We start from the raw sequence: 27,884 nt of genomic DNA, 5'->3' as shown, positions 1-27,884 counted from the left end.
AAAAAGCATCAGGAGGAAGGAAATGAGATAAGAAATAAATGCTTTTAGGAAACCGTCATTCAGTGAGACAGGGAAGAGCCTCTGTGATGAGGAGGTAGGGAGGAAGCGAAGGAGACTAGGGAAGGGGATAAAGCGCAGGGAGGAGGAGTAAATCAGTGTTGGAGACTGACGCGGAAGAAGAATCAGCCTCGGAAAAGGAAGAAGAAACCCGAAATGAAAGCAGCCCCCCCGTCAGGGGGACTTCACACTTGTTGATTGTCGTCGGTCTCCAGTACTGAGGCGCTTTTTGGACTTCTTTTCCACCGATTTGTTGTGTCTTTCTGTGGGCTTGGACCGGCTGTTTTGGGGGTGCCTGGCTGGCTGAGTGATCGCTGAGACTGAAAAGATCACCCATCCATTTCACAGACTTCACGCTGCTGCGGACACACTCGGCATCCAGTTCTGCCCGATCGATATTTCATCATTTATTCATCCACCTTCCTTAGCAGGGAGCTTCGGGAAAGTGGCCGAGCAGGGCGCCCTGTCCTCCGCGCTGCGCCGCTGGGTGGCACCGCTGTCTCCGGGCGGAGGGTCTTTCTGATCGCGGGGATCGAGAGCAGCAGACGCCGTCGAAAAGGATCGAAAATCCAGTATTAATCTCTCACTGGAACAGCTGTCGTGTATTTTGGAAGAGTGGCTGGTCGATAAATGTGCAGGGAGTTTGTTTTTTAACGAGCCTGTGAGGCGGGATTCTCAGACAGCACACCGACCTCGGCGCCCTTTCCGCCGGGCAGCACCGCTGGCTCCAGCCGGTGCGATGACCGACCCTCCACGGGGCGACACCGACGTCACAATCGCCATAAACTAAGCCGTGAACTGGTGGCCTGTTGTGTGTTTTGGGACCTGGATAATTATCTTCCAGAGCGAGGGGGAAAGTCCAGGACACACACCGAGCACGGCGCCCTTTGCCGGGCTGCGCCGCTGTGTTTGGCCCGGTGGGATGTCTCTCCACTACGGGTGAACTACTTCCTAGACATCCAGCCCTTTTGGCACCAGGAGTTACCGCTGTTGAACCCCGTGTTGTCGCCCTGCTGTTGGGAAGTTTTTATAAGAGGGCGGGCAGGAGGACATGGCGGACTCCGGCCGGCCCAGACCGGCGGACCCTGATGCCACAGAGAGCCGGACAGCGAGCCCGCTGGCCGGGAAGAAGAGGGCGCAGCAGTCCCCCGGACTCCGGTCCAAGTACCAGAGCTCTGCACCGGGTCACTGCTTTAAGAAAGTCACCCTGACCAAACCTACCTTCTGCCACAGCTGCAGCGACTTCATCTGGGGGATCATCGGCTTCTTGTGTGAAGGTAAGACAGCAAATATGCTTTATTTATCGGGGTCATTACTTATGCACGAGATCAAAGTTCAGCTCGTGAGCTTCGCAAGCGCACATGCGGTTCTCCCCGCGGGAACCGAACCAAGCCTGAGCTGAGGTGTGTTTAACAACGTGATGAACCCGACTTACACCGATACCTGCCCCGGACACGGAGCTGATCCGCTTGAGGAGGCCAGGCTGGATCCCAGACCGTATCCCAGTCCGACCTCAGGCTGCAGCTGGAGACTTTTACAGGATAATGTGTGGTTGCTCTAAAAGTCTGTCTGCATGCACCAAAACATGCAACATCTGCAGTTAACCAACACAGACAAGGGCCCATTTGTTCCCTTTTTCCTTTCCTGTTCATTTTCTTCCTCCTTTCCTTCTCCTTGCCTCCTCTTTTCCTTTCGACACATCTTAATCATGAATTGGGAGGAGAATCAGAGAGTACATCCAGCACACCAACACAATTCAGTCTGCCCAGTAACACACTGGTTTTGCATAGTGTGTATGTGTGTGCACTTAAGTGTGTGTGCATGTCTAAAGGAGGCAAAGTGTCTATGGCACAATTGGAGCTTCAGTCAAGTCGTGATTTACTTCCTGTGGTTGTCATGGCAACAGGAGACTGGCAGGGATGCTGGTTGTTGGAGGGGTGTGAGTGTGTGTGTATTTGTGCGTCTCTGTGTGAGTGAGAGCAGAGACCATCCTCTTCATCACAAGCAGCATCAGATGCATTAAAATGTGCAGCAGCGCTTCTGCTCGCTTACGTAACCTTTCTTCTTTAAGCCGTCACTTGGATTAACACAAACCAGTGATGTCATCAAATTGCCTAGTCCGCTGCGTTGTTAAAAGCCCATTTTCATGTTTCCCTTTACCTTTATGTAAAAGGTGAACCGAGTGGACTCTGACCTCCGTAGTCTTTAGTATAGAGGTCACAAGGTCAATCAGGTGAGCTACAGCGGCGCCCTGGAGATGACTTCTTAAACCTGCATTTGTTTTAATGGCCAGTGGGGAGGGGGTGGGGCTGCATGACAATCACAGTGATGGCGTGCAATCGAGTGAATAAGACATCAGTCACACAAGCTTGGAGAGCGGTGGAGTGGTTGATGGCTGAAGCCTCAGTCACACAGGGCTGCAGACCAATCAGTGACCCCCTGGCAACCACCTGTTGCTAGGGAAAAGCATGTATTCTCCGACCAGTTGGCCAAAGCCTGGCTGTGATTGCTTTGGTAGCGAGGATATTGCTGCAGTCACTGTTTGATGGACTTGTGCATAAACACTGCCCAGCTGCTCAGGAGCAGGAAACTGGAAACTGTGAACACAGGAAACACGGGCTGTTTACCTTCAGAATAAAAGCTCACCTTTTCAAACATGTTGGCTTCAGCGTTGAGGCACAATTTTAATTTCTGTTTACTGCCGCTCGGCATGTAGTTGGCGAGCGTTTGCAGACGGACGTGAAACCTGCTGGCAACCACACAAATCATCCAGCTTCACCCAGCACGGGCCAGCAACCTCCAGGAGTCGCCGCCAACCAGTCACTGAATGCACGTTTCCATAACAACCAGTGGTCTTATCACGTCCAGGGTCATTATAAATAATTAAAGTTGACATGAAATAACATTTTTGTTGAGTAAAGTTTAAACAAACGTAGAGGACCTCTTTGTATCTGTTTGGTAAAAAAAACTCTGTAGATGTTTAAGGAAATTGATGCTTGGCTCCTTTGACCTTTAACCTCAGTGGACTCTTTCCTGATGAGTTTGTTGTCTCAGTCACTGTTTTCAGCTTTTATTGAATAAAACATGAAGTTTATTTTGTAAAGTGGAGTCCCATCAGAGTCAGAGAGCAGGATGCGTGTGGTTTACTCGGTTTCTCAGTCACATCTACCCCTCGCTTGCCACAGCCAGTTTCAAAACATCAAGATGGCTGTAGAACAGGACTTCACCAACCGAAGGGTGATGTCACAATGGCCACATCCATCTTATATACCATATATGTCCGTTTACGGCTGTGACTGCAGCAGTAAGTGAGCTAAAAGCAGAAAAAATAAAGTGAGCACAGAGCACAAAGGGCAGCCTGGATTACTGTACATACACTGAGCTCATTATGAGAAACTGTGTGTAACAGGAACGGCCACTGCTGGGACAGGAGTACAGATCAGAATAGATCCCGTTTTGGTTACGTATCTCGGTGAAAACACGGGGCCGCGACGGCGGCTGTTCCTTTGTGACCAGAGCTGCTGCGAGTGCTTATCACGCACTGCTGTAATTTACATGTTTCCAGCGGCAGCACCACCAGGAGCCACGAGCACCGACTTCTTATAAAAGACGGTTGCAGCCACCATGTCACACACAGGTTTGCACGCAGCATTCAGGAGCCTAAACTTTGACCTTTTGGCTGCTACCATGTTAGTTTGTTGGAACAGATAGAAAAGCTATAAAAGAGCAGGACACTGATCAAACGTTCAGGCTGCAGAAGGTTTTTTTTTTTTGTCTGTCCAACATTTAAAATAACTGACTGATTTAAAATCAGTCAGTGAAGCTGCAGGAAGCAGAGAGCGACTGTCTGATAAGAGTCAAGTATGAACGTTTGGATTGACATTATCATCAAAAATTCATTCAAACTGCTCCTCATCAAACACATTAAAGTTTTAGCTGTGATATCGTGGACTCTGAGCAGTCATTGCTGAGTCACCGGCTGTGAGAAAGTGCCTTCATCGGGGCTGTTAATGACCCGCCGGAGCTCCTGGACAGGAAAAACCTGACTGATCTCCTCTGGCCTCGGTCTGCCACTCTGTGCTGGTTGTCTGGATGGTGTGCACAGACGTGCTCGCCTGCAGCAGGTTTTATTGTTCAAACTGGCCAGAGTGAACATTTGAGGTTTACCACAGTGTGACAGCACAGGCAACAACACGCACACTCACTAAATGTCACTTCAGCACACACAGCGAGAGCGGACGAGGTGCAAACGTGACCAGCAGTCATCCAGCTGACAGCTTCCTTTCTTCTTCCAAACACATTTTTATTGTTCGCTCTCACGGTGTCACGGCTCCACGCCGCATCTCTTCCACCGGGCGCTCGAGTGAAAGCGTTCTTATCTGAGCGCTGCAGGGCTGCGGGGTGGATGGGCGGGTGGAGTATTGGAAGTAAAAGCAGCAAGAACAGATCAAAGGTTTCTGCTTTTGTTTAACTCTATTTAACTCGGCTGAATTTGGAGGCAAATACAAGTCAGTACCTGAACTCTGACCCCCTCAGAATCAGCTGATGTTTTTTTATGTGCAATATCTTATTTACTAAAGCAGCTCAAAGGTTTACCCTCATAGTGTGAGTATTTTCAGAGTCGCGGGCCTGTGAGGGACACAGAGGGTCCAGATTTGATGATTTTTAATTGTTTTCAGCATTTTTGAGCTCTCATAACATCAGGAGATATCCACGAGGTTATTTGAGGCCTGAAAAACAAATTTAAGTTGGGTAAAAAAAACCCAAATCAACTTTTTACTGATGGGAATCACCAGACACCCCACGGTGGGACATTATCACTGTACGACTGCAATACTGTCAGTTATTTTTTTGCTTTAAAAATTGTGAAGCACAAACAGACCGAGTTTATAGAAGGAAGGAGGTCGCCGTCCTGTTTTTACTCGCGTGATGAGCTATTAGCTGCTCTGAATTCAGACTTGTCTTCGTCGAGCTCAGCGTGTCCAGCTTTGGATGGTTTTTCAGTTGTGGCAGTTTGACGTAAGGCTATCTCAGGACACTGGTGCATGAGACGAGCCCTCTTGTTTGTAGTTTTATCATTTGGTGTCCATCTATCCACACGATATGACAAAATATCACGATACTGTGCTGATTTTTCTTTTACTTTTTACCCACTCCAAGCGTCACAATCTGAAGACAAAATCAGTCTTTTTGTTCGGTGCCGCTTTGTCTGCCTGTGAGCATCAGTATCGTATCATAGTTTCAATAAAAGGCTTTAAAAGTTTAACGTCAGGCAGAGGAACAGAAACAAGCGTCGGTGCCCTGCATGTCCGAGCTGCTTTCTGAGAAACCCCCGAGGTGTGCTGGAGGTAACGTCAGCTGTAATGAATTAAGAAAATCGTGCTCCAGGTGAAAGTGATGGTTTGCAAAATTGCACTGAAACTTTTTGAATCTGTACCTGTTTAATTCATGCCGTGCTTTTTTATTTTTTTTTATGTTTGTGCGACGGCTGTATTTGTGTTAATGCCTGCTGCACACACGGTTTACCACTGAGATGCAGAGATTATCATATAAATATCATAAGAAAAAGCATCTCTTTAACAACAACTCAGAAAGCCGAGAGAAACCCCGACAGTGTTAATGGTCTCTGACTGTGCTCCTCTGTCTCCTCCTCAGTGTGTAACTTCATGTGTCACGAAAAATGCCTGAAGACGCTGCGGAAGGTTTGTTCCTCCATGACTCCGTCTCTGGTCCAGGTGAGTATCCAACATACGCTCATGCTCCAAACTCCAAATGAGCCAAAATGCGTCACTACAGACACGGGACAATGTTGGCCCGATGCGTCTGGAGTGGGAGCAACGAGAGTAAAAACAGGAGGAAGGTGCTGTGTGAGAAAACAGAGAATTTACATTTATTTCACAGCCAGTTACTAGTCCGTACAGACATTTGCACATCTATAAAACCTTCCTGCATTGAGAATACAAAGCAAACGTCGCTACAGGATGTTTTCTGTAACATACACGTGGTAGTTGGTTCGGAGTGGAACCGCACCGAGACCATCTCCTCCAAAATGTCTCAGTGTCGTTGTTTTGGTTCGCACCCGTTTTAAACAGACTAAACACTGCAGGTGAGGAAACACCTTTACTTTAATCTCTGGACCCCAGTCCGGGAGCCAATGGGACGAAGGCAGGGATCCCCAGACGTGATGAGATGGGGTTTATTTTTACACCTTGCAGGGCTGAACTTCTTTAGGCATTACCCATCAGAGAACGAGAATGCAAACACGATCAGATCAGACATCAGCCGGCCTTTAACCGACCAGCTCCCCGGTCCAAATGCAATTATGCTGATGTGCTCAGCTGAGAGTCTGGTGCATTTACTTGTAGAAAGTAGGCGCCATGTGCGCTGCCTCCTGCACACTACACCCATGCATCCACCCGCATCTAAACCACACAGAATATTTCCAGTAACATGAAAGCATCTGAAGAGGACTATTTCCTGCTCGCTGCTGCATGTGAGCGAGGAAAACTGGAGAATATTCCAGTCTGATTCTCACAAATGTGTCATGAAAAGTTCAGCTGCGAAAGTGGCTTTATTGTAACCTCTAAGTGAGAACTGACTTTTTATGTAATTGTGCAAACAGGAGACTAAATCACACTGTAAGCCACAATAAGACTAATAAGCTGATGTTACACGGTTACACGGTATACCGTGTATACACAGTAGGTTAGGATCTTTGGCTTTGTGTTCATAGCTTAAAGAAAAGTTCAAATATTTATTTAAACTAACAAGTAAACAGTAATTTAATATTTCACAATAAGGATTTCCAGCAGTCCATGTTTGTCAGTCCGCACGCTCAAGTGGTTCAGAGTCGCTTAAGTTCAGGTGTGTGTGTGTGCGTTTGTGTATAGCATTTATTGTTAGCAGTACTACCCAGGTAGTGTGTTATATTGAGCTCTCATAAGCCAATCTGTCCAGAAGCAACGCAGCTTGCATCACAGGTGGATTAATTTGTCTTACTCGCACAATTTCATTTGATTTAATTCACATTTTCTCGATTGTGAACAGCGGCCACATGAATCCACCACTTACTGAATTGCGAGAATGCAACTCATTGCTACAAAACGTGGCTGCAATGTAATTTATACAAAGACCGCTTGTACAGTACATTAAACTTACTTCCTAGCTTACTTAGTACTTAGAAGTACTTCCTTCCTACTCTAAGCTCACAAGTAAATAAAAAAAAATAATAATACAACACTTAAAAGAAAACTAATAGAATTTACATACTTAGCTAACAGGACTTAGCTAGCTGTTAGCACTTAGCTAACAGCTAGCTTGTTATGCTAATTATCCTTAAAAATAAAAACAGAGGTATATCTGGATCAAAACAAAAAGTGTTCTCATTTACCAACAAGCAGAAGAGTAAAAGCCAACTTTGTATCTTCAACCATAACTTTTTAATCAGGACTAAAGAAAAAAAAAACTCCAGATGAGTTGCTCCAAGAAGCATAACTAGCATCAACGTTGTTCTCCTGCGCAACTCAAATTCACAAGCACCACACAGTGTCATAGTGCCACCTGCTTGCATTCCTTGAGTTAATTTTATCAGGCAATTTTTGTGAGTTAGGGTTGAAACAAAATGCTTATTTTCAAATCCGGACCTGAACCTCTCACAGACCACCTGTCCACTCTTTAATAAGTATGTCTGTCATTGTCTCAGGATCTAAGTGACATTCAGAGCCCTCAAAGAGTCTGTTTACTGTAAATAACAGTTTAGAAACCAAATCAGAGCAGGGATTTAGCTTCTGCTGTGGACTTTATCACTCTGTATTGTAAGAAATGAAAAGCTGCAGAGACTTCATTGCACTGAAACAAGTGGATAATTGTGCTTCCAGTGAAGGTGACATTCTAGAAATGGCCCATGGTGAGTGAACAAACTCTACCCAGCAGAACAAACCAGACATAATCAGCCAACAAAGTTATAAAATGAAAGCAGCAGACCTGCTTTGTTCTGTCAGCTTCACAGTTTGCTCTCCAGCCCTTCTTTTTATTGTCTCCTTCACTTTTGCCGCCTCGCTGAAACGCTACACACGCGCCGACACGATGTTTATCGATCAGCACAGCACTGATCACTGAGCTTGACTAACTGCTGCACCGATCAATAGCCCTGCAATAAACACGAGCAGGCGGCAGCAGTGGTGTTTTCTCCTCACCTGCTTTTAATGTGAAATATCCTCAGGCTCCTTATTATTGCTCAGGCAGCTCTTGGGTCAGGTTTAACTAAAGAGCGTTCAGTATTTCTACCCTCCGACCTGACAAGCAGCAGCTCCATTATAAGCACAAAAACGGCGCGGCACAAAAATAATCAAACAAAACACAAATGGAAAACAACAGCTCAGAGTGTGGTCTGTGTGGTGCTTCACGTAACATACTTTCACTAGACACACTGAAGTGTGATCCAGGAAGTCCAGTTTGGAGGTTTGGACACCAAAACACTCAGCTTACAGAAATATGATGGACAGTTACCAGATTATTATTACAGAAACCAAAACCTGAAGGCAGCAGGGCCCCTCAGAGGTTTCCTACATGACAAGTATCATCATGATCTTCTTATCACCTCTGATAGTTGACTGGTATCTGTGCTCAGTGCAGTGTTTGATGTTGCTGGTCACAACATTGTAATGAAGAAATTAGAATACGCAATTAGCATTAAAGGAAACGCACTGTACTAGTTTGAATTGTATTTATGGGATACTTCCTGGTATTTTGCATGCAAATTTTGTTGGAGATTTCCTCAATCACCTAAGGGTCTGTGCTGAAGCCAAACTTTTTACTTTATACATGCTTCCCTAATGTAATATTATTAGAAAACTATATATTTATATGTAGATGATAACCAGTTATATTCATCTATGACATCATCTGACACAAGTCAAATTGTATTTCTCTCGATAATGAAATGTCGAACAGTAGAGATGTGCCATAGCAGAGTAACAGAAATGTGGTTTTACGTACATTCGGTACAAGTTTAAGATCATCTGAATCAGCATAACAAAATAATATGGTATCATCTGCGTATAACTTTACATAACACAGTGTCATCAATATAAAAACTGGAAAAACAACTGAACCCATAACTGAGCCTTGTGGGACACCGTTAAGCATTAGTTATCATTAATGTCGCCGACATCTCTTCCCAGCTCCACGGCTTTTCATTCGCACATTCGTGGAGTAGAATTAAAACTTAATGTAAATACACTGTGAGCTGCCATACGGCTGCGTTCACGTTGTTCTGGGGTGTTTGGCTCTCTTGGATGTGATGCAGCTGCAGGCCTTCACTCTGCCCCTCATGTTTGAATGTTATCTTCTTACATAACCTGTCATGCCGCTTCAGTGGTGGCTCATTATAAATAAAGGATTTGGAAAAATGCAAAACTATAACAGATCCCTCTGTCCTGACGGTCTCTTTATTCATTATAAACATTTCCACTCGGTCATTACAGTAAAGTACACAAGCGACACTGAGCGAGGAGCGTTAAAGTGAAGGAAAAACAGAGCAATAAAATGCATTTAATCATTTCTTTTTAAGAAATGAAGAGAGGTCATTGGATCAAACATGGCAATTACAACAACAACAACAAATAACAGCCATGATATTTACAGCAACATTTGTAAGTCAACATAAAAACTGCAGCCAACAGCTGTATTTTGATGGGGACTATTTTAATCAGAGGAGCAATGCAGATTTACAGACTGTTTGGAGCAGCAGGAGCAATGTGCTGTTTTGTTTTTGGGATTTTGTTTTTTTAATTAAGCTCTGTATTCATGGACAGCCAATAGGCTGGAGGCTCAGTGTTGCGTTTACTTTGTCTGTTTGTTAACATACATTGCTGCTGCCCCCTGCAGGTGCCGGTGGCTCACTGCTTCGGTCCCGCCGGTCAGAAGAAACGTTTCTGCTGCGTCTGCAGGAAACAAACAGAGGGAAGCACGGCGCTGCGCTGCGAAGGTCAGACCAGCACCATCACCAAGTAGACCAGTGGATTAAATCTCATGAGTGATTTTTTTATTAGCGTGTGTGTTTGCGTGTGTGTGTTTCAGTGTGTGAGCTGCATGTCCACGCTGACTGTGCCATCTTCACCTGTGCCGACTGTCGCAGCTGCCAACTGGACGGGATTCTGGAGCAGGTATCGCTTTAAAAAATATCAGTATAAATATAAAGTGTTTCCAACAGTAAGCTGGACTAAAACTACGTAGGCCAATGCTACAGTTTTCAGTCTGACCTCATGGGGGCGCTACTGCCTCATGTTTCTTGTGCCTAAACTCGCAAACAGTGACACAGAAATGTCACTGAAGATGAGGACTTTCTCTATGACGTTCACAATCAGATCATAAAAGGGCCGAACCAGAGAAGTTCAGTCAGTTTGGTTAACAAACGGGCTCTTCTTAACTGGCACAGAGATGCTGTGTTAAGGCCGTGTGTTATGTTGTAATGCACAAAAACACCACCAGAGGGCAGGCTCTATAGGTGGAAGATGCAGCTGAGCTCAGCGAGCTGTGAAACATGACTGCTGGAAGTAGTTTAGAGTAGACTCCAGCTACGTGATCTATCAGTGAGCCGTTTGGCACATCGATCGCTTTAATAATTATTTTAGGTAGTTTAATAGTTTATTCTGATCCCTCACATCCATAGCTATGACGACTTTATTGTAGATTTTTATTGTATTTCTTTTTAAAATACTGACTTTGTTAGAAGTAACACAAGGCCTCTGAATTTATTCTCTTATACAATACCTGCTGCTCTCTGGTGCCAGCTGAACCCTCAGCGTCCACTCATCTCACGGTTTTGGTTGGTGCTTGTGCAAACCTGAAACTGTGTCTAACTCAGTTAAAAACACAAACAGGAAATAAAGCAGTCGTGGTGGTCGTCTCAAAGTGTTCTGCATCAGTGTTCTCCATCTCTGTGCTCCTGCAGTGAGCGATCACTGAGACGTGCTGAAATGACCTTGTCTCTCACGCTTCATCCCTTGCTTTGCACGCGAGGTTACCAAAAAAAACGGGCGCATGGCAGGGATGCTCTGTCCTCTGGCATCTGTGACATCATTTTTTGTGACAACAATGAAAACGATCAGTCAGTCCTTGAACTGAAGAGCAGGAGCTTGAGAAAGTTCATGCATCAGTATTTTCCACTAAAGGAGAGGGAAGTGTCACCAAATGCAGACTTTGTGATTAAAACTGCTGTGAATATTGAAGTGTAATACCATGTGCACAAGATGAGATAGTAGATATTTCCACCTTAAAAAACGAAAACAAAAATAATTGATAACTGAATTCCTACCTGACAAATTTTCTATAGTTTGAAATGTAGGTAGCGCCCACTGTGCAGCTAGTCTATAATAGAAACTGGGCTCTGTGAAGTAGTGATATTGATCAGGTCCAGTCAGTCTGACTTTAATCAAAGACGTTGTAAGACACTTCAATGAGGATGTCTGCTGTCGGTTCAGTGTGTGTAGCTCGATCAAAACCCATCGATCGCTCACAGTCTGGATAAAAAGTGAAAAGCATGAAGCTGATCTCCTGCAGAGCTGATGATGGCAGACAGGCTGACAACAACCCCGGGAAGCTGTCGTCGGGTTTCAGCCCATCTATTCACACAGTGCACTTTTCTTTTTCGGTGCTTTCCTCCTCACAAATATGACATTTCATTTTTACATCCTCCTCAATTAGCTGCGGCTGATGGGGACTATTTTTAGCGCTGGACTGAAACTCATTCTTTTCTTTCTGCTCCAGGATACATACCACCACCACTGGAGGGAGGGAAACCTGGCGTCAGCGGCAAGGTGTGAGGTTTGCCGGCGTTCGTGCGGGTCGTCTGACGTCCTGGCAGGGATGAGGTGCGAGTGGTGCGGCATCACGGTGAGAATCAGCGAAAAATGTGTCAGTGTTGATTTCCTCTAGGGTGGGGTTTAGGTTGGGTTTCAAGCAGCTCAAGTGCTAAAACATGCAGTGCCTCTAACGTCCAGCAGAGGCTCCAGTCCAGTCATGACACCTGTACAGTTGATGAATTAAATTCCATTAAGGTTTAAAGCTTCACCCCAGCTAACTGGAGTCCCTCCATTCCCAGACTATTCTCTTCCTAAATTTAAATTGAACCTCTTTGAGATCATTTAGCTGTCTCTGGTCCTGGTGATACAGAAACTGTTAACAAGTAAAGGTGATTCCTGAGTCTCCACAGATCCACCTTACCCCATAGACCAGGGGTGTTGAACTCCAGGCCTCGAGGGCCGGTGTCCTGCAGGTTTTAGATCTCACCCCGGGTCAACACACCTGAATCAAATGATTAGTTCATTACCCTCTGGAGAACGTCAAGACATGTTGAGGAGGTGATTTGACATTTAAATCAGCTGTGTTATAGGAAGGACACATCTAAAACCAGCAGGACATCGGCCCTCAAGGCCTGGAGTTCGACACCTGTGCCTTAGACTGTATATATAAGTTTCTGGACTCAATATGAAATTTCAGCTGTAGTTTTTTGTGACCTCTTTGGGAACCAAGAGCACCCATATTTGGATCAGAGGGTGGCATGCGTTATCAGCTAAACTACCAGCTAATGCTAACTAGCTTGGTTATCAACCTAATTTACTTACTTAGAAATGCTCCAAAAGGCTCCAACAGCACAAACACAGTCCAGAGGTGCAGTTCAAGTGAAGCCCTGCTAGCAGCTAGCTGAACTGTCAGTCAAAGAGGCCACGCCCCTAATAATGTAAATTTTAACACTGTACAGGTGTTATGAAGGGGGGATTAGCTACAGATACTAAAGCAGTGTGTGTATCAGGCTGTAAACGTGTCTATTTCTGCTGTAAACTTTTAACATGGAGTCTGTGGGGACTGACTCGCTGCTGGAGCCCCTTGTGGGCGTTAGAGGAACTGCAGGTTTTGGATTTGTCTTCCACCCTCAGACGATGAGGCTGATAAAACTCTGAGATCACGGGTGTTACATGATGTTTCACTTCCCTGAGCTTGTAAAGTGACATGTTGCTTTCCCGCCTGCAGAGCCATGCAGCATGTTACCTCGGCATGCCGGCAGAGTGCACTCTGGGACGTCTGCGCTGCATGCTGCTGCATCCGGCCTGTGTCCGCCTCGACTCCAGAAACTTCAGCAAGATGCACTGTTACCGCATCGCTGAGAGCTGCAGCCACGAGCTGGGTATGCACACAGTGAACCCCGCCTTACAGAAAATGTTCACACTTCAAAAAAAATAAAGATTTACATCATCGGGAGTTAATGGGAGGCAGGTCTGCACAGCAGGAGTGAAACAAACACACATATGCTCCTCCAGACCACATCCTTTGACGCTACTGACACAAACTGTGTGAACCGCAAACGCTCGGCTCGTTTCCTGACAGCTTCACTGCTGATCTGAGCTGTGAAACTGAAAAAAGATGTTTTTAAAGAAGTCAGGATGTGAATAGTGCAGACAAACATCCAAACGCCGAGAGCTGAAACACGAGCCCCTGCAGGTTTCAAAGGGCCAAATCGCAAAATTCACAAAAACACTTCAGGGTGTTTCTGTTTTCCAGAGAATTCTTCCAAAATAAAACTCTTAACAGCAAAACAAATTAAAGTCAGAGCTCAGGAGGCTGCGCGTGAAGAAAGGCAGCAAAGTCAGAAACAGCCAGAGTTCATTTTCATCCTCCAGACGATCTCCAAAGTCTCACAAGATCTGAACTCACTTTTCTACTCTGTTTGTAGAAAGAGTTGAGACACTGGAAATTAAATACAGAATTTGATGATTTTAAAATCTGTATTTTATTCACAATAGAACACAGAAAACATATCAAATGTGTAAACAGAAAAATAAGATATGAGCTAAAACTCACAGGTTGGTGAATCTCTGCCCATCGTTAATTCTGAGAAACTCTGCCTCTCTAAGATGCTCTTCTTATACCCGCTGTTTCTTTTTAGTATTACTTACGTTTCCAGCCTTTTCTTGCTGCGTACCAACATTTTGAGACTTGTTTCTGCCATCAAATTCAAATTGAGCTTATAATTTTTGGGAAATCTCTCAGTTTAAACATTTGTTCAATTGTGAATAAAATATGGGTCTATGAGATTAACACATCATTGCTTTGTGGTGGTTGGTGTTGTGCTTCTATGCTGAAACACCAACTGTTGTGGTGCTGTCAGAGTCCTTTTGTATTTTTTAATTGATTGCTGATGCTTTGAGTTGATGCACCTGTATGAAAGGTGCTGACAAATAAAGTCAAACAACAACTAACAGTAATAAACATGGAGCTGAGACAGACACAGCGGCCTCCTCACAGTGATTGTAAAGACGTTTGTCTTTTTCTTTCTTGGCTGGTGATATTCTATTACTTGACAAATCCACAAACTAAGATTTCAGACGTCAGGCTCTAAATGAGAATAAGGTGAGCTGCTGATCTGGGTCTGTTTCAGGTTGTTCCAGCTTGTTGAAATCTGATCAGGAAGTTCTGTGTCCAGTAAACTGTCTCACCTGACCGGCTCTTTTCCTCCATGTTTCCATTAGATAACTCCGATGATGCTGATCTCTCTGCTGCAGCAGCGCCAGCGTCCAAAGACGGTCAGCCGGCTGCCTCAGAGTCAGGTCGGTTCACCGTATGTCTGTATACAAGCTCCCTTTGTGTTTCAGAGGTTTTATTAATGACCGACTGGTGGATGATACAGCTGTGGAATAACATTTCTGCTTGCAGATGTTGCAGTCACATCTGGTTGTGTCTGGTTTGTTTACTGTGACCCACAGGTAAACAGTTTCTCAAGGTGTTTGATGGCGACGATGCAGTCAAGCGCGGTTTCTTCCGACTGGTCTCAATCACAAAGAATGAGGAAGTGGTGGTAAGGGCTCTGCTTCCTCCCAAAAACCTGACACACACACAGACACACACACACCAAGACAGGTACTACTACCTCTTCTACCACCGAAATCTCACACAACTTTCATGGAACACAACTTTCAAAATAAAAGCAGTGAGCTATAATTCTGTAAAAGCTATTTTTAGTAATATGACACAGAATGGTGTCAGAGGAATATCCCGAAAACCGTGACTAATCTTGCTTCTCAGTAAGACTGTGTCTAACTTTGACCTTGGTTGGATTTGAATATTAATTAAGGAAAGATTATGAAATGAAAAACCAGGATTTACATAATTAAATAGTTACAGATATGAAAGGCTTAAAACCCCCAAACTTATGAGTAAAGTCAAAATTATGGCGTAAATGGTTTAAAAACTTTTCATATACAAATTAACAATAAGTTACAATAAAAACAAATCAAAATTTGACTCAAACTTAAAAGAAAAAAACAAATCAATAAATTAGAAGATGACAAATGATAAAACTAAAAAAAAATAGTCAAATTTCTTTGATTAAAAAAAGTAAGAATTCTTTAAAAAAGTTTAAATTTTGTCCCAAAAACAGGAGAACAGTCAAAGTTCAGATTTTAAATCTTAAGTAAAATAAATTAAATAAATAAAATTCATAACTGTCAAATGAAAAGTCAACATTAGGTACAGCAATAATTGAGAATATGAAAAAAGATTATGAGCTAAAGAGTAAGGCTTTTAAGTAGTGACAAATTGAAACCAAAATAAAGACTGTAAACTAGAAAGTGAGTTAAATGCCTGAAAAAATATACTTCTTTTTAGGCATTTAAAAAAACAAACAAAAAACCCCCATAGCTCTATGATACCTGTGTTGTCCTGCAGGAGGCGGCGCTGAGGGCCTTCTACCTCCCCGACGACCCTCAGGACTTCGAGCTGCACGAAATCGGCGGCCCGCAGCGTCTGCACAGCGACGACATCCTGAACCGCAACGGCAGCCCGGACAACAGGAACTCGCTGAAGGACGGAGGCGACTCGTGGCTGCTGAGGGCAAAACCCCGAGTCACTGAGGTCATCAAGGTGTACACTGACTGGCCCAAGTGAGTTTAGTCAGGACTCTGTCCACCACAAGAAAGCAACCTTTTGTCATGTACTGTGTATAAGAGATGAACGTAGCCACTGTGATGTCACCCACTGGTTGAATCACGAGGTAGCCCCGCCCACTTTGATTGAATCAAAATTTCTGACATGATCATCGTCCTGTATATAGTCCTTCAAACGAATGACTAATGAGACCATAAACGTGTACAGCCACAGTTGTTTGCAGCCAGAGGAGTCGCCCTCTGCAGGTCATTGGATTTAATGCATATTTAAGCCCATCAAACCTGGAAGCTACGTCCACCGTTACACATAGAGTCCCTGGTTTTTGTCAACTAACTGTTTTTGTGTTTCAGGTCAGGCGTTGCTTTCATTTCGGTTTCCGTCTCAGACAGCAGCACGACGTCCTCGGTCCTCGCCGAGGTTCTCAGTAAGCTGGACAGACAGGTAAAATTACAAGTGTTAGACGCGTCCAGGCTAATATTAATGCCTGAATGAACATGAGCAGGACATTTGAGCAGTTTATACTTCAATCGGCAATTTGAGCTGTTTATGTAAGTTCAGCCCTGAAACCACTGATGGTGTCGATGATATGTGCGGTTTCAGGAGGAAGATCTATCAAAATTCTCTCTGCTGGAGGTCTGCATGAGCAGCAAGCAAGGTGAGAACTACCCGCATGAGGAAAAACAAAATCACATTTTGGTGACTGTGAAGAAAAATAACCCAACTTGCAGCTGACCTGGAAAACGAGTATGAGCACTGCGGTAGAGCACATATTAATGCTGACACGATGATGATGCGGTGTTATTCATATGTCCCTATTACATCGTTTATCACGCCTCTTTTCTACAGCTCGACCAAGCAGGACCAACTACAGGAACCATATTGTTCTTGTACAGATTTAAATCTTATTTTATTATCACTATTAATAAAAACCATTCATAGATTTAAGTTTTAAAAAAAAAGCTTTGTCTAGAAAAACAATCACTGATTTCAAGCTTTTCATAGAGTTCAGCATTCTGATGTATGAGCCACACCTATACGTCTACAATCTTTTATTTAATACTTATTTCTGGCGAAACTTTACACCGGAGTACCAGTATGAAGGTCAGAAATTGCAAGGGTAAAATTTTAATTGCAGATAGTTTAGATTACAAATTTATTTATGGTGAGAAAAAAAATTTAAGTCACCGATTAATTTAATATAATATAATATAATATGATATAATATGAATAAGGTCTTACAATCTTACTTAAATCTTACTTTGTACAGCCATTAATAAACAATTATTGAAATAGTTTTTTAAATAGGCTACACCCATATTTGTTGCATTTCTGACCACGCCCCCTATTTTGAGATTGCCTTTAAGCCACACCCAATACAGCTTTTGATTTTCTTTTGTTTTATGTTAAACTTACTTTTTGAGACGCTCAGCCAATATCAAATTTCAGCCATGTTCTCAGAGAACATGCACGATCACAATGAAATACATTAGGTCTCTAGAACACGTCAGAGTGGGGTTTTTTTGTAGATCCATTTTTGAAGTGGTTCGTGGTCAGCGTGGAGCTGCTTCTGGCCCATGAATATTTTCAGCTCAGTTTAGTGTTTTGAATACTTCACCCACACCTGAGCTGCACACAGTACAAGCCGCTGTCATTCTCTTCATTTTAAACATTACGCACCTTCTTCAGCGCTTCTAAAACCATAAACCTGGACCTTAGAGCAGAGCGTGGAGTCTTGCCATGCTCTGCAGAAGCTCTATGTGATACCGGAGAAGGTCATGACCTTTCTGTCTCTGTCATCCAGTGCAGAGACAGACGCTGACTCCTCAGGAAAAGCTTCGGGACAAACTGCGGGAGATCAGGAAGGTAAGAGGACAAACAAGATTTCATGAACTTTCATAAATGCCAACGCTGAGAATAAGTGATGCATTTAATTGTTGCCTTTTGCACATCCAAACATTAGTGACTAGCCACGTGTCTGAGGTCAGATTATATGAATATATTCGATTATATTCACCAAGTTAGGGTAAGGTTTTGGTAGCGCCTGCGTGTCATTCTGTCTGTAAACACGATAGCACAAAATTTTTTGAATGAATTCTGATAAAACTCTGTAAGAGTGCAGAGTGGGCTGGTGTTGGCGGTCCATTAGAGCTTGGCTTACATCCACTGAGGTCTTTAACTTCATGATTAATTGGTGGAAAACTGACTTAGAAAACATGGTTCAACATATAGAAGGTCTCGTCCAACATAATTTGACCTCTGACCTCTCCTACAAGGTCAGTAGATTGATGTGAAGGTCACAGTGGTAACAGGAATATTTACAGCTTTCTAAAGCTACGTTTCCATTGTTGATTGTGTTTATGGTGGAGTGAGTACTGTCAACAAAGAGGATGAGCTGCATAGTTAAAAGTATTCTGCAGTATAATGTTGTATAAAAAGTTCTGTTTATTGTCCTGTTATTTACAAATCAGTATTTATTATCCGTTACCAGCTCCTACATAATGTTTGCTACGCTCACCACAAACCTCTTGAAGTATGTTTCATAAGAACAAAGAAAAGAAGTGTTTATGAGCGTTTACAGCTCAAACACAGCATGAGGAAGAAGTGCACCGCAGCCTGCTGATGCTTGATGTGTAGACAGATTTAGCCACACTGACCTCGGGGTTGTTGGTACACAGCATCGTTTCACTTCTCTTTTTTATTTTGATTATACGCTTTTAACACCCAGCTTTAGTCTGGAGTTTAATTTTAGTTACTGTAGTAACTCTGACAGAGACACGTGTCACTAAAATAAACATCACTTTTTTTCTTCTTCTTTTTTTTGCATTATTATTATTATTATTATTACTTTAGTTGCAGGTATATAAGTCTGCTAAGCTGGATATCCGAGCTGCAAATATAAACATTTTTACAGTATAAAAATAATGGTTTCTGCAGAGGGTGACACTCTTTGGTTTCTCTGTGGCAAAGCCGCCAGCATCAGGTAGCTGATTCTGCTTCTTTCGGCGTCTCCTGCTGTGCGTGGTTAGGATCTGCAGTCCTCGCAGGGATTTCAGTCTCCTCTCGCTGTCAGACGTTTCCATGTGTTAGACAAACGTGTTAACCACTCCACTGTGGAGCCACTCGTTATTCAGTTTGCAAAATTCATCTGCAGGTGTTTACATAATCTTTTATTTTGTCTGCATGTTTTCTGTTTTTGTGACCATCGAGAGGGAGAGGGAGGGGAAACGTAGAGATGACGGGCAGGTAAAGGTCGGGGACTCGTGGTCTGCATCCTAACCGCTTGCCTCGAATTCAGTGAGCTTTGTGGTCATTCCTGCGTAGTGCCTCAGTTAGATCGTAACCATAGTACAGAATAAAAAGATGGTGGACGCACCCTGACGTGGTGATGTGGCGTCGCGCTATGTGCAGGTGTCTCTGCGGCAGATGAATCAGACTCGGTTCTACATCGTGGAGAACAAGAACCGGGCGGTGCGGGTGGAGCTGCTGATTGGAGGGCTGCCCCCCCTGCTCACCACAGAAAAGTACACGCAGCTGATCGAGGAACACCTCGCCATCAAGAGTGAGTCGCTTTAAAAAACGCATGCTTTCCTTCTGTGGCGCCCTCTGGTGGGTGGATGTGAACCAAACGTGATTAAAGCGTGTGACGAAGTTAAAAAGTGAAGCTCTGTTGTGTTTTTATTCAAACCGAAGTTTTATGTTCAGGCTCATTTCCCCTTAACTGTTAATTTCAGGTTTAATTCTGCCGCTCTGACTCACCTGTCCTCCTCTTCCTCTCTGCAGGTCACCTGGTCACCATCAGCAATTTCTATCTCAATCAAGGTGAGTCGTCCGTCATGAAAGCAGCCTGCTGGGCAGGTTTGAGGACACATGTAGTCTTTCCTGGCCTCCTCCTGCTCAGATCACCTTCTGTAGTTTTCACACTGGTTCTGTCCCACGAGGACTTCTTGTGTCCTTATGGGTAAATAAATTTGAACACATCTTACTGAATTTATGTCAGAAGAAATCTGTGAACTGCAAGCTAACCATGGTGAGAGTGGGAAGCAGGACTCGAGCGTCGCCTGATGGACAGAGACGGATAAATACATGTTTCTAAAGAGGACGGGACTCTCTCTGAAATGCGCTGCTGTCCAGATCAGTTAAATGGTCTTCCTGACTCACTGACGCTCACTTATGAGGTGTGATCAGAAAGTTCTGGGGAGTTTTCCATAAAAATCTAAAATCTCTTTTTCAAGGTCATCTTCAAGTGCAGCTGAACTCCTGTGGTTTGTTGAAATGGTGACTCTTCAGCTGTATTTTTCTCTGTGCTCAAAGGTGCAGTGAGGTAAACCTGCTGAGCAGGTAGGGTGCGTTGAACACTGCGTTGAGTGGTGGCATCATTGGCGTCGTTTCCTTCGGTTTTCTCCGTCAGAAGTCTGTGTTCGCTGTGCAACCCTGGGGGACAAATATTTAAAGAAATGATGATAACGCTGACGGTCACACTGCTGGCCCGATGAACCTCAAAACCATGACTTTGTATTATTTAAGAGCAAATTCTTTCTGATCACACCTGGTTTCCTGTCTCAGTGATGAATGTTCATATTTAACACAGTCAGAGTTTCTAATGATGAGCTCAGTGCGTACAGATCCCACAGCTCAGCCTTAGTATGCTCTAAACACTTGGTTTCAGTTGGCTTTTTGTACCATTGGCTCTATATGATGTCACAAAGAGTTATATTCCTAATATGGTCATCTCAGACCTACATGCTCCACCCCCTTCTGTTTAAACCTATAAGGTATGGCTGTCTTAGAAGAAAGTTAGCAGCAGCTGATTTGAGATAAACTGAGGGTCTGAGACATCAAACTCAGATTTTTCCTCTGTGTGTGTGTGTGTGTGTGTGTGTTGTAACAACCCTTTTGGGTTATAGCACCACTAGGGGGGGTTGCCCTACTGTTGTAGTAGTTGTGGGGGTCTCCTAGTGGGTGTGTGTTGTTAGCGGCAGCCATTCCATGCTGCTCATGTTCCATTGTCCGAGGAAACACCTTACTGTTGTAACGGCCTGGCGCCGACGACTACCGAACCCCGCACATGTATGTATGGACAGAGTAGAGCCGTGGAGACCTGGCTTGTATGGTCTTATGTTGCTGATAATGAATAAAGGTCTGTTGTTTAATTTAACTGACTGGCTTCGAGTTATCCGGCTAACCTCCACACCACATGCCCGCTGGACCTGCTAGCCGCTCCTTCCTTGCCAGACTGCTGTTACAGTGTGTGTGTGCGTGTGTGTGTCCAGGTGCGGTGGAGTTGCAGATCTCGTGTTTCGCTGAAGCGGAGAGGATCTACATGCTGACTAAAGATACTTCGATCAACAACAAGACGCTCACCTCGCTGGTCATTCCGGCGATCACGGTAACTGTTGTTCAAATACGCCTCATTAAACTCAGGCTCTGCGAACACACTCTTAGCACGAGGAGTTTTGGTGTCTTCTTACCGAACCGAGCAGATGTAATGAGGCTGTGGTGCTTAAAGAGCTCCAGGAAAATCTCTGGAAACAAGCACACTGAATAAAACCATTCAGCTTCCAGATGTCTCTTACCTCTGCCCAACATCTCACCAGCATCGGGTTTTCCTTTCAGCAGAACACGCTGGGAGCAGACGTGTGTCCTCTGCTGGTGTTTGTCAACCCGAAGAGTGGCGGTCTGAAGGGGAGAGAGCTCCTCTATGGTTTCCGGAAGCTCCTGAACCCTCACCAGGTCTTCGACATCATGAACGGAAGCCCGCTGGCCGGGTGAGGACAACAGCACACCTCCTCGGTGAAAGCAGAGGATTTTCCGACGCCGTCACTACTTATTTTATAGAAAAAATCATCACTGTAGACACAGCAGTGGGTTTGCAGTTAGCAGATCTCTTCTGATTTCTGGTGAACTTTTCGCCTCACTGGAACCATAACCAGCAATAAATTTACTTAGAGACGAATTATTGTTATGTACCCCTTCATAACACCTGTACAGGGGGACGTTCTATAACTCACCTTACAGTTTAATTATTAGGGGCGTGGCCTCTGTGACTGGAATAAATGTGCTGTTGGAGCCTTCTGGAGCTTTTTTAATGCAGTTATCTGACCAACCTGCTGTGAGGTTAACTATTTCTAGGATTTTATTTGGATGTTTTTTTTGTTTATCTGTGTCGTGTCTAATTCAGCTAGCTATCATTAGCTGATAACTTAGCTCCACTTCTGGGAGCCAAATATTGAGATAATATTAAGGGTTCAAAATGGTGGAAACCAGTGGGTTTCACATGTAGTGTGTGACACTTACTGGCAAACCTGGCAACATTTCCATCAGTATGCTGCAGACCGGATTTATCACCATCAAAGTTAAAAGGTGATACAAAATGACGTTTGCCTGTTTATTTATGATGTTATTGTTATAGTTTGTTAGTAATTGTTTAGGTTTTAACCTAATTTTTAAAATTTGAAACAGAAGAAAACTGAAGTGGTTGTGCTTTCTAGAAAGAGTTGCAAACAACCTCAACGCCATGCAGAACAACTGATAATAAATATAAGACTGCAGGGGGATGCGACAGAGTACAAAGAGATGAGAAATTACCACAAAAAAGACACAAAACAGCTAACGAGAGCCACAAAAACCATTGCCAAGTAACATAAAAGCATCTCACGGAGCCACAAAAAGCTGAAAAAAAAAGCATTGCAGATTCAACCCAGCAGCAAACAGTGAGGCTGCTTCCAGTCTGGGCAGGTAGTCTGTGGAGGGGTACCAATCTCCTAAAGACATTTGTGAAGTTTCAGTCGGTGTCAGAAATGTTCACCTCGTTTTAAATTGTGGTCATCGCAGTAAAACTGTCTCTACTGTTCGCTCTGCAGCCTGCACACGTTCAGGGAGGTTCCCCGGTTTCGGGTGCTGGTCTGCGGGGGCGATGGGACGGTGGGCTGGGTGCTTGGAGTGCTGGAGGCTGTAAGGCACAAATTGACCTGTCGCGAACCGCCCATCGGCATTGTACCACTAGGAACAGGTGAGACCAAACGCTGCTCCTTTTATTTGTTTTCTAATGCAGAGACGAGTTCCTGTTGAGTCGATTTGGGCACTTGGCAGTTTTTAACTTGCTGGTAAACAGTTGAGTTTGATTTGTGTCCTGTCAGGTAACGACTTGGCTCGTATCCTGCGGTGGGGTCCAGGTTACAGTGGTGAGGACCCTTACCACATCCTAGTGTCGGTTTATGAGGCTGATGAGATTCTGATGGACCGCTGGACCATCCTGCTGGACGCCCAGGATGTCTCAGAGGATGGCAAAGAGAACGACTTCTTGGAGCCACCCAAGGTCCGATCCAAAAGCATTATCATTATTAGATTAAGAGATAAAACATAATTTCCAAAAACCTGAAACATGTTCGTGGTCTAGACTTTACAACCAGGCAAAAGTCCATGAACTAACAATGGTCATGGTTAGTTCAGATGCATCTGTAACAGCTGGAACAAGAAGTTCCACTGACTGCTTCCCGAAAGCCAATCAGCTGAAAACATCCTGCAGTCTGGTCATTCTCCTGATGCCAGAAGTGAAGTACAAGCTTGTTGTTGCCATTTGATTCAGTTTCAGCTGCTCACAACTTTCCTTTCATACAGAACAGAAAGGATCTGGACTTCCTGGGAGTTTTGTTCATGTTAATTTGTTCCAGCTATCAGCTGAACTTTGGAGGGAGGTGGTTTTTCTCCTGGTGTGTAGAGGGGCTATGATGTCATCCAAAAACACTCCACTGATGTTTTTGCACAGCTGATGCCAGAGCGAGTTAGGAAAAACCCATAAACCCAAACAAACTGTTTGTTAATTTTAAGGATATCTATGAACTCCACAAGCTATGGTAGTTTCCGCTGCCAAGGTGGAGCCCAATGGTGGTCGATGATTGTTTGACAACAAGATTATGCACAAATTTCACAGAACCCGAAGGGAGGTGGACAGGACACCTCCCTTCAAAGTAAAAATGTAACAAGCCGTTAAATTTTGGGATCACTTTAGAGAAAAAGTGAAATAAATCATATTAGCCTCGGTGGAGATCTCGGTTCTCTGGGTATCCCTGTAGTTCTTTTTGTTTTCACAAGTTAGGGTTGGTTTAACTTTGCTCAGGTTGTGGATGTTTCCGTTTTTTATACAGATGCTGTGGTGGAAAAAATGGATAAAAGTATCATGGAAGTATCTGTCTTTCCCTCAGATTGTCCAGATGAACAACTACTTTGGTCTCGGTATCGACGCGGAGCTCAGCCTCGACTTCCACCTGGCTCGAGAGGACGAACCCGACAAATTCACCAGCAGGTGAAAATTTATGAGAGAGCCAGAATTTTGTGGTCGATTGTAATTTCCCATTAAAGTTGACGCTTTATGAATAAGAGTTACGATTGTTTTCTAGTTGACATCTAGTGGTCATCAGTGGTATTGCACTTTACAGAAAGTACTGGTGCGTGTTTCTGACAGTGAAGACCACGTTTCCAATCAGCCCTTTTGCTTCCTGTCTTCCACAGGTTTCATAACAAAGGTGTGTATGTGAAGGTAGGCCTGCAGAAGATCAGTCACACCAGGAGTCTCCACAAAGAGCTGCAGCTTCACGTGGATGGGCAGGAAGTCCCATTACCCAACATAGAGGGGCTAATCTTCCTCAATATACCAAGGTAACACACACACACAGACACACACACAGACACACACACAGACACAGTCTTGACCTCACGTTCATCTTCTTGTGTGTAGTTGGGGTTCAGGTGCTGATCTCTGGGGGTCAGAGGTCGACAGTCGCTATGAGAAACCCAGCATCGATGACGGCCTGTTGGAGGTGGTTGGGGTCACAGGGGTCGTCCACATGGTGAGACAATTTAGAGTGAAGAAGTACAGACTGGTTTTATCCAGAGGGTTTACCACACTGTGTGTGTGTGTGTGCGCAGGGCCAGGTGCAGAGTGGTTTCCGTTCTGGGATTCGCATTGCTCAAGGGAACTACATCAGGCTGACATTGAGGAAACCGATACCAGTCCAGGTGGATGGAGAACCGTGGATCCAGCCGCCGGGACACATCATCATCTCTGCTGCTGGACCAAAGGTACACTCCGTTTGTCCCTGCACGGCTTCCGTAGTGTTGGTTTTTTTACTTTAGTGAGTGTTTTTTTCCATTTTTATAGAAAATAACATTTGAACATAAGACAACAGAAGAAGGACCGACCAAACAAAAAAACAGAAGGGGGATTAGGCCATCTAGGTAGAAGTTTGACATACACAAGGTTACAAGTTGAAAATTATGTACAACTCAGATACATATTATTACCAGAGGTAATACAAAGGAATACCACAAGGCTCTAGAGTAATTTCTCAGTAAGAAAACATTTACATTTCTTCCAGTATTTTTCACATTTTTCTGAGGACAGTCTCAAGGAGGTTAGTCGCTCCATAACGTGAATTTCGTGTGTTATTTCTGTCCAGTCCGAAACAGTTGGAGGTTCCCCATTCAACCACTTGCGTATTATAGCTTTTTTTGCTGGCTTCCTGTAATATCTGTAGCAGGTATCTGTCCTGTTTCTTCAGTCCAATTGTTATGTTGCCTAAGTAAATGACACTGAAGCTCCCCTCCACCTGTAACCCAGTTATCTGCTTGGTTCTTTCAACCACTTCTGTCCAGTAGGGGGAGATTTTAGGACATTCCCAAAAAATATGGAAGTGGCCTACTGAAGTATATCCACATTACCTCCAACATTTACTATGTTCAGCATTTTTACTTCGGAGTTCTTTAATCTTAGGGGTGATTTAAAAAAAAAAAGAGAAGCTCTGAGTATTTTTCAAAGCCATGAATCGGAGCTTGAAGTAGTGGCTATGGTTTCACATATATTAGACCAATCTTCTTCAGATAGGTTTATTCTGCCTCTTTCTCCCATCTGAGTTTAATGTAAGTGGTAGAGTTTCCTTTCTATCTGTAGTATTGAGTAGGTCATAGAGATTTGTTTTTTTGTCAGTTTCCCTTTACATGCATCTATAAAAATTTGAACTAAAGGCTTTCTCTCCTTGGACACAATAGCTGTATTAAAGTGATGTCTTAATTGGAGATATCTAAAGAAGTCACCCCTCTCCAGGTTGTTACTGTCTGACATTGTTGAAAGGTATTTAAATCTTTTTCAGATGATATTTTCCAATATGCAGTAATGCCAAAGTTGCACCAATATTTAAACCTACTATCAATTTTGCAGGGGTGAATTCTGTGTCATATGCTGGCCAGTGTAGTATTCTTGCATCACTTTCAAACATTTTGTCTCTAAGTAACCTGAGCCAGATCCTCAGTGGTACTTTTATGCAGTTTGATACTTTGCAATAATGGTTTATCCCCGAGAATAGCCGGGAGAGGAACATTCCGTAGTGTTTGAATGTTTTTGCTTTGATGTCTCTTTACTGAAAGAAAACAAAGTTTTCTCGTTGTACTACGTATTTTAGTTTATTCAGGATGTTTGAGGCATGCACTCTTTGGTCTTTCGTAGTTAATTCAAAATAAAAAGCAGCTGGTTCTTTGACTTTTGTTTCTAAATTCACAAACTGAAATTGAAAACCGTGACTTCTGGAGTCATCCTGTTCCTCAGTGTTTACAATCACACCAGGGAAATCGTAGCCAGAGACTGTGGCACAACCAAAATTATTGTGACCGCGTGCAAAGAACTCACGATCTCGTCGCCTTTGAAATGGTTGCTTCAAAGACGGGGATCAGGTCTGCAGCTAGTCGCAGTCAGTTTCAATCTTGAAATCATCAAGATGGCAATGAAACAGCAATTAGACAGAGTTATCTCTTATCTGCTATCAGTCTGTGATTGGATGGGGTGAAGTTGGCAATTACATGCAATCTTTTTGTGAAAATACAGCGATTATTGTGATAATCGGCAAAAACTGCAAATTAAACTGCAGAAATTAACTTAAACTATTAAGTCCAGACAGATCCTCATGGATGCTAATGATTAATTCATGTGGTCTCCTACAGTTTGCATAGAAGTTACTACTCTCCCGATGGTACTTAAACTATTAAAAGTGTGATGCGAATGGGAAATGGGGAATGTCTTCAACGTAAAAGTAGAACCTTTTGTAACATGTTAAGTTCTATGGTAAAGAGCAACTTTACTTTGGAGATGATCTTTACAGTTGCATTTCCTGTAGTTTACCTTTACATGTAGCTTGTTATATATTATGTATACACCTGTAGATGATCTGTGTTTTAGTTTGGAGCCGCTCCTTGAATATGTTTGTGTGAGGAAAAAAACTTTGTTTGGGGGTTTTTAGGGTTACACTTCTGTTGTCTTCTGCTGTTTGTAGGTTCGGATGCTGAGGAAGTCCAAGCAGAAGCAGAAGAAGTCATCAGCTAACATGAGGGACGGACACTCGGATAGTCCTTCTTCCAGAGATGGACACTGACCCGATCACCCGATAATGGCCATCCTGCCTGTTATCTGCCTCCTGCTACTGCACATGGGTAACCGTTTTGGTGCCAGCAGCCAGCTGTGAATTCACTCATGTAGTTTTGCAGCGACACTAACGGGCCGCAGACGGACCACAGACTCGTGGACGTTTACCGTCTTGCAAAGTGGGAGAAAGTCATGGATCACTTGGGATTGCATTTCATGCCTACTGTCCAGGCGCCGACCATTTACAGAAATCACAGTAACCGTGGTTAATAATTCCACTCCTAACTTTTTTACTTAACAGTAAATAACTCACAGCAAGATGTCTGCATAGACTGCAAAATAAATTGTGTTGAATTTTGACCATTTCTCAGTATGAATAAGCTCTGCGCTGGAAAACAAATCTAAACAAGTATTTAAAGTGTCTGTCCGGACGTGACTGTATATGTGCAGTAAGTAGCAGTACTCAGTGTCAGCTGAT

General features: G+C 43.7%; 1 protein-coding gene across 2 annotated transcripts; it reads left to right on the top strand.

Moving 5' to 3' along the window:
• The first annotated feature begins 18 nt into the window (after positions 1-18).
• On the top strand, positions 19-27,766 carry dgkq (diacylglycerol kinase theta). Of its 2 annotated transcripts, none has more exons than XM_026184536.1 (23): positions 19-1,334; positions 5,713-5,792; positions 9,946-10,045; positions 10,138-10,223; positions 11,827-11,952; positions 13,090-13,243; positions 14,586-14,663; positions 14,820-14,911; positions 15,781-15,995; positions 16,350-16,440; positions 16,600-16,654; positions 17,801-17,862; positions 19,408-19,558; positions 19,780-19,818; positions 21,270-21,385; positions 21,613-21,764; positions 22,860-23,008; positions 23,136-23,314; positions 24,201-24,301; positions 24,508-24,654; positions 24,734-24,845; positions 24,925-25,077; positions 27,318-27,766. In XM_026184536.1, the coding sequence occupies exons 1-23, from the start codon at positions 1,109-1,111 to the stop codon at positions 27,414-27,416; spliced, it is 2,763 nt and encodes a 920-aa protein (XP_026040321.1). In that variant the 5' UTR covers positions 19-1,108; the 3' UTR covers positions 27,417-27,766. The 2 variants fall into 2 exon arrangements, with proteins under 2 accessions (XP_026040321.1, XP_026040330.1); XM_026184545.1 differs by having other exon boundaries at positions 20-1,334; positions 21,616-21,764.
• The last annotated feature ends 118 nt before the right edge of the window (positions 27,767-27,884 follow it).

Source organism: Astatotilapia calliptera, chromosome 2, assembly GCF_900246225.1.
Source record: "Astatotilapia calliptera chromosome 2, fAstCal1.2, whole genome shotgun sequence".
NCBI classification, from domain to species: domain Eukaryota; kingdom Metazoa; phylum Chordata; class Actinopteri; order Cichliformes; family Cichlidae; genus Astatotilapia; species Astatotilapia calliptera.
The sequence above is the reverse complement of the archived record's forward strand: the minus strand, read 5'-3'. Positions and strand labels throughout refer to the sequence as shown.

Excerpts from the sequence above, each read along its gene's own strand:
- dgkq (XM_026184536.1), top strand. The coding sequence starts at position 1,109 with ATGGCGGACTCCGGCCGGCCCAGACCGGCGGACCCTGATGCCACAGAG. Across the intron at positions 23,315-24,200 it reads ACTTCTTGGAGCCACCCAAG|ATTGTCCAGATGAACAACTA; the intron begins GTCCGATCCAAA and ends TCTTTCCCTCAG. Across the intron at positions 24,302-24,507 it reads CCCGACAAATTCACCAGCAG|GTTTCATAACAAAGGTGTGT; the intron begins GTGAAAATTTAT and ends TGTCTTCCACAG.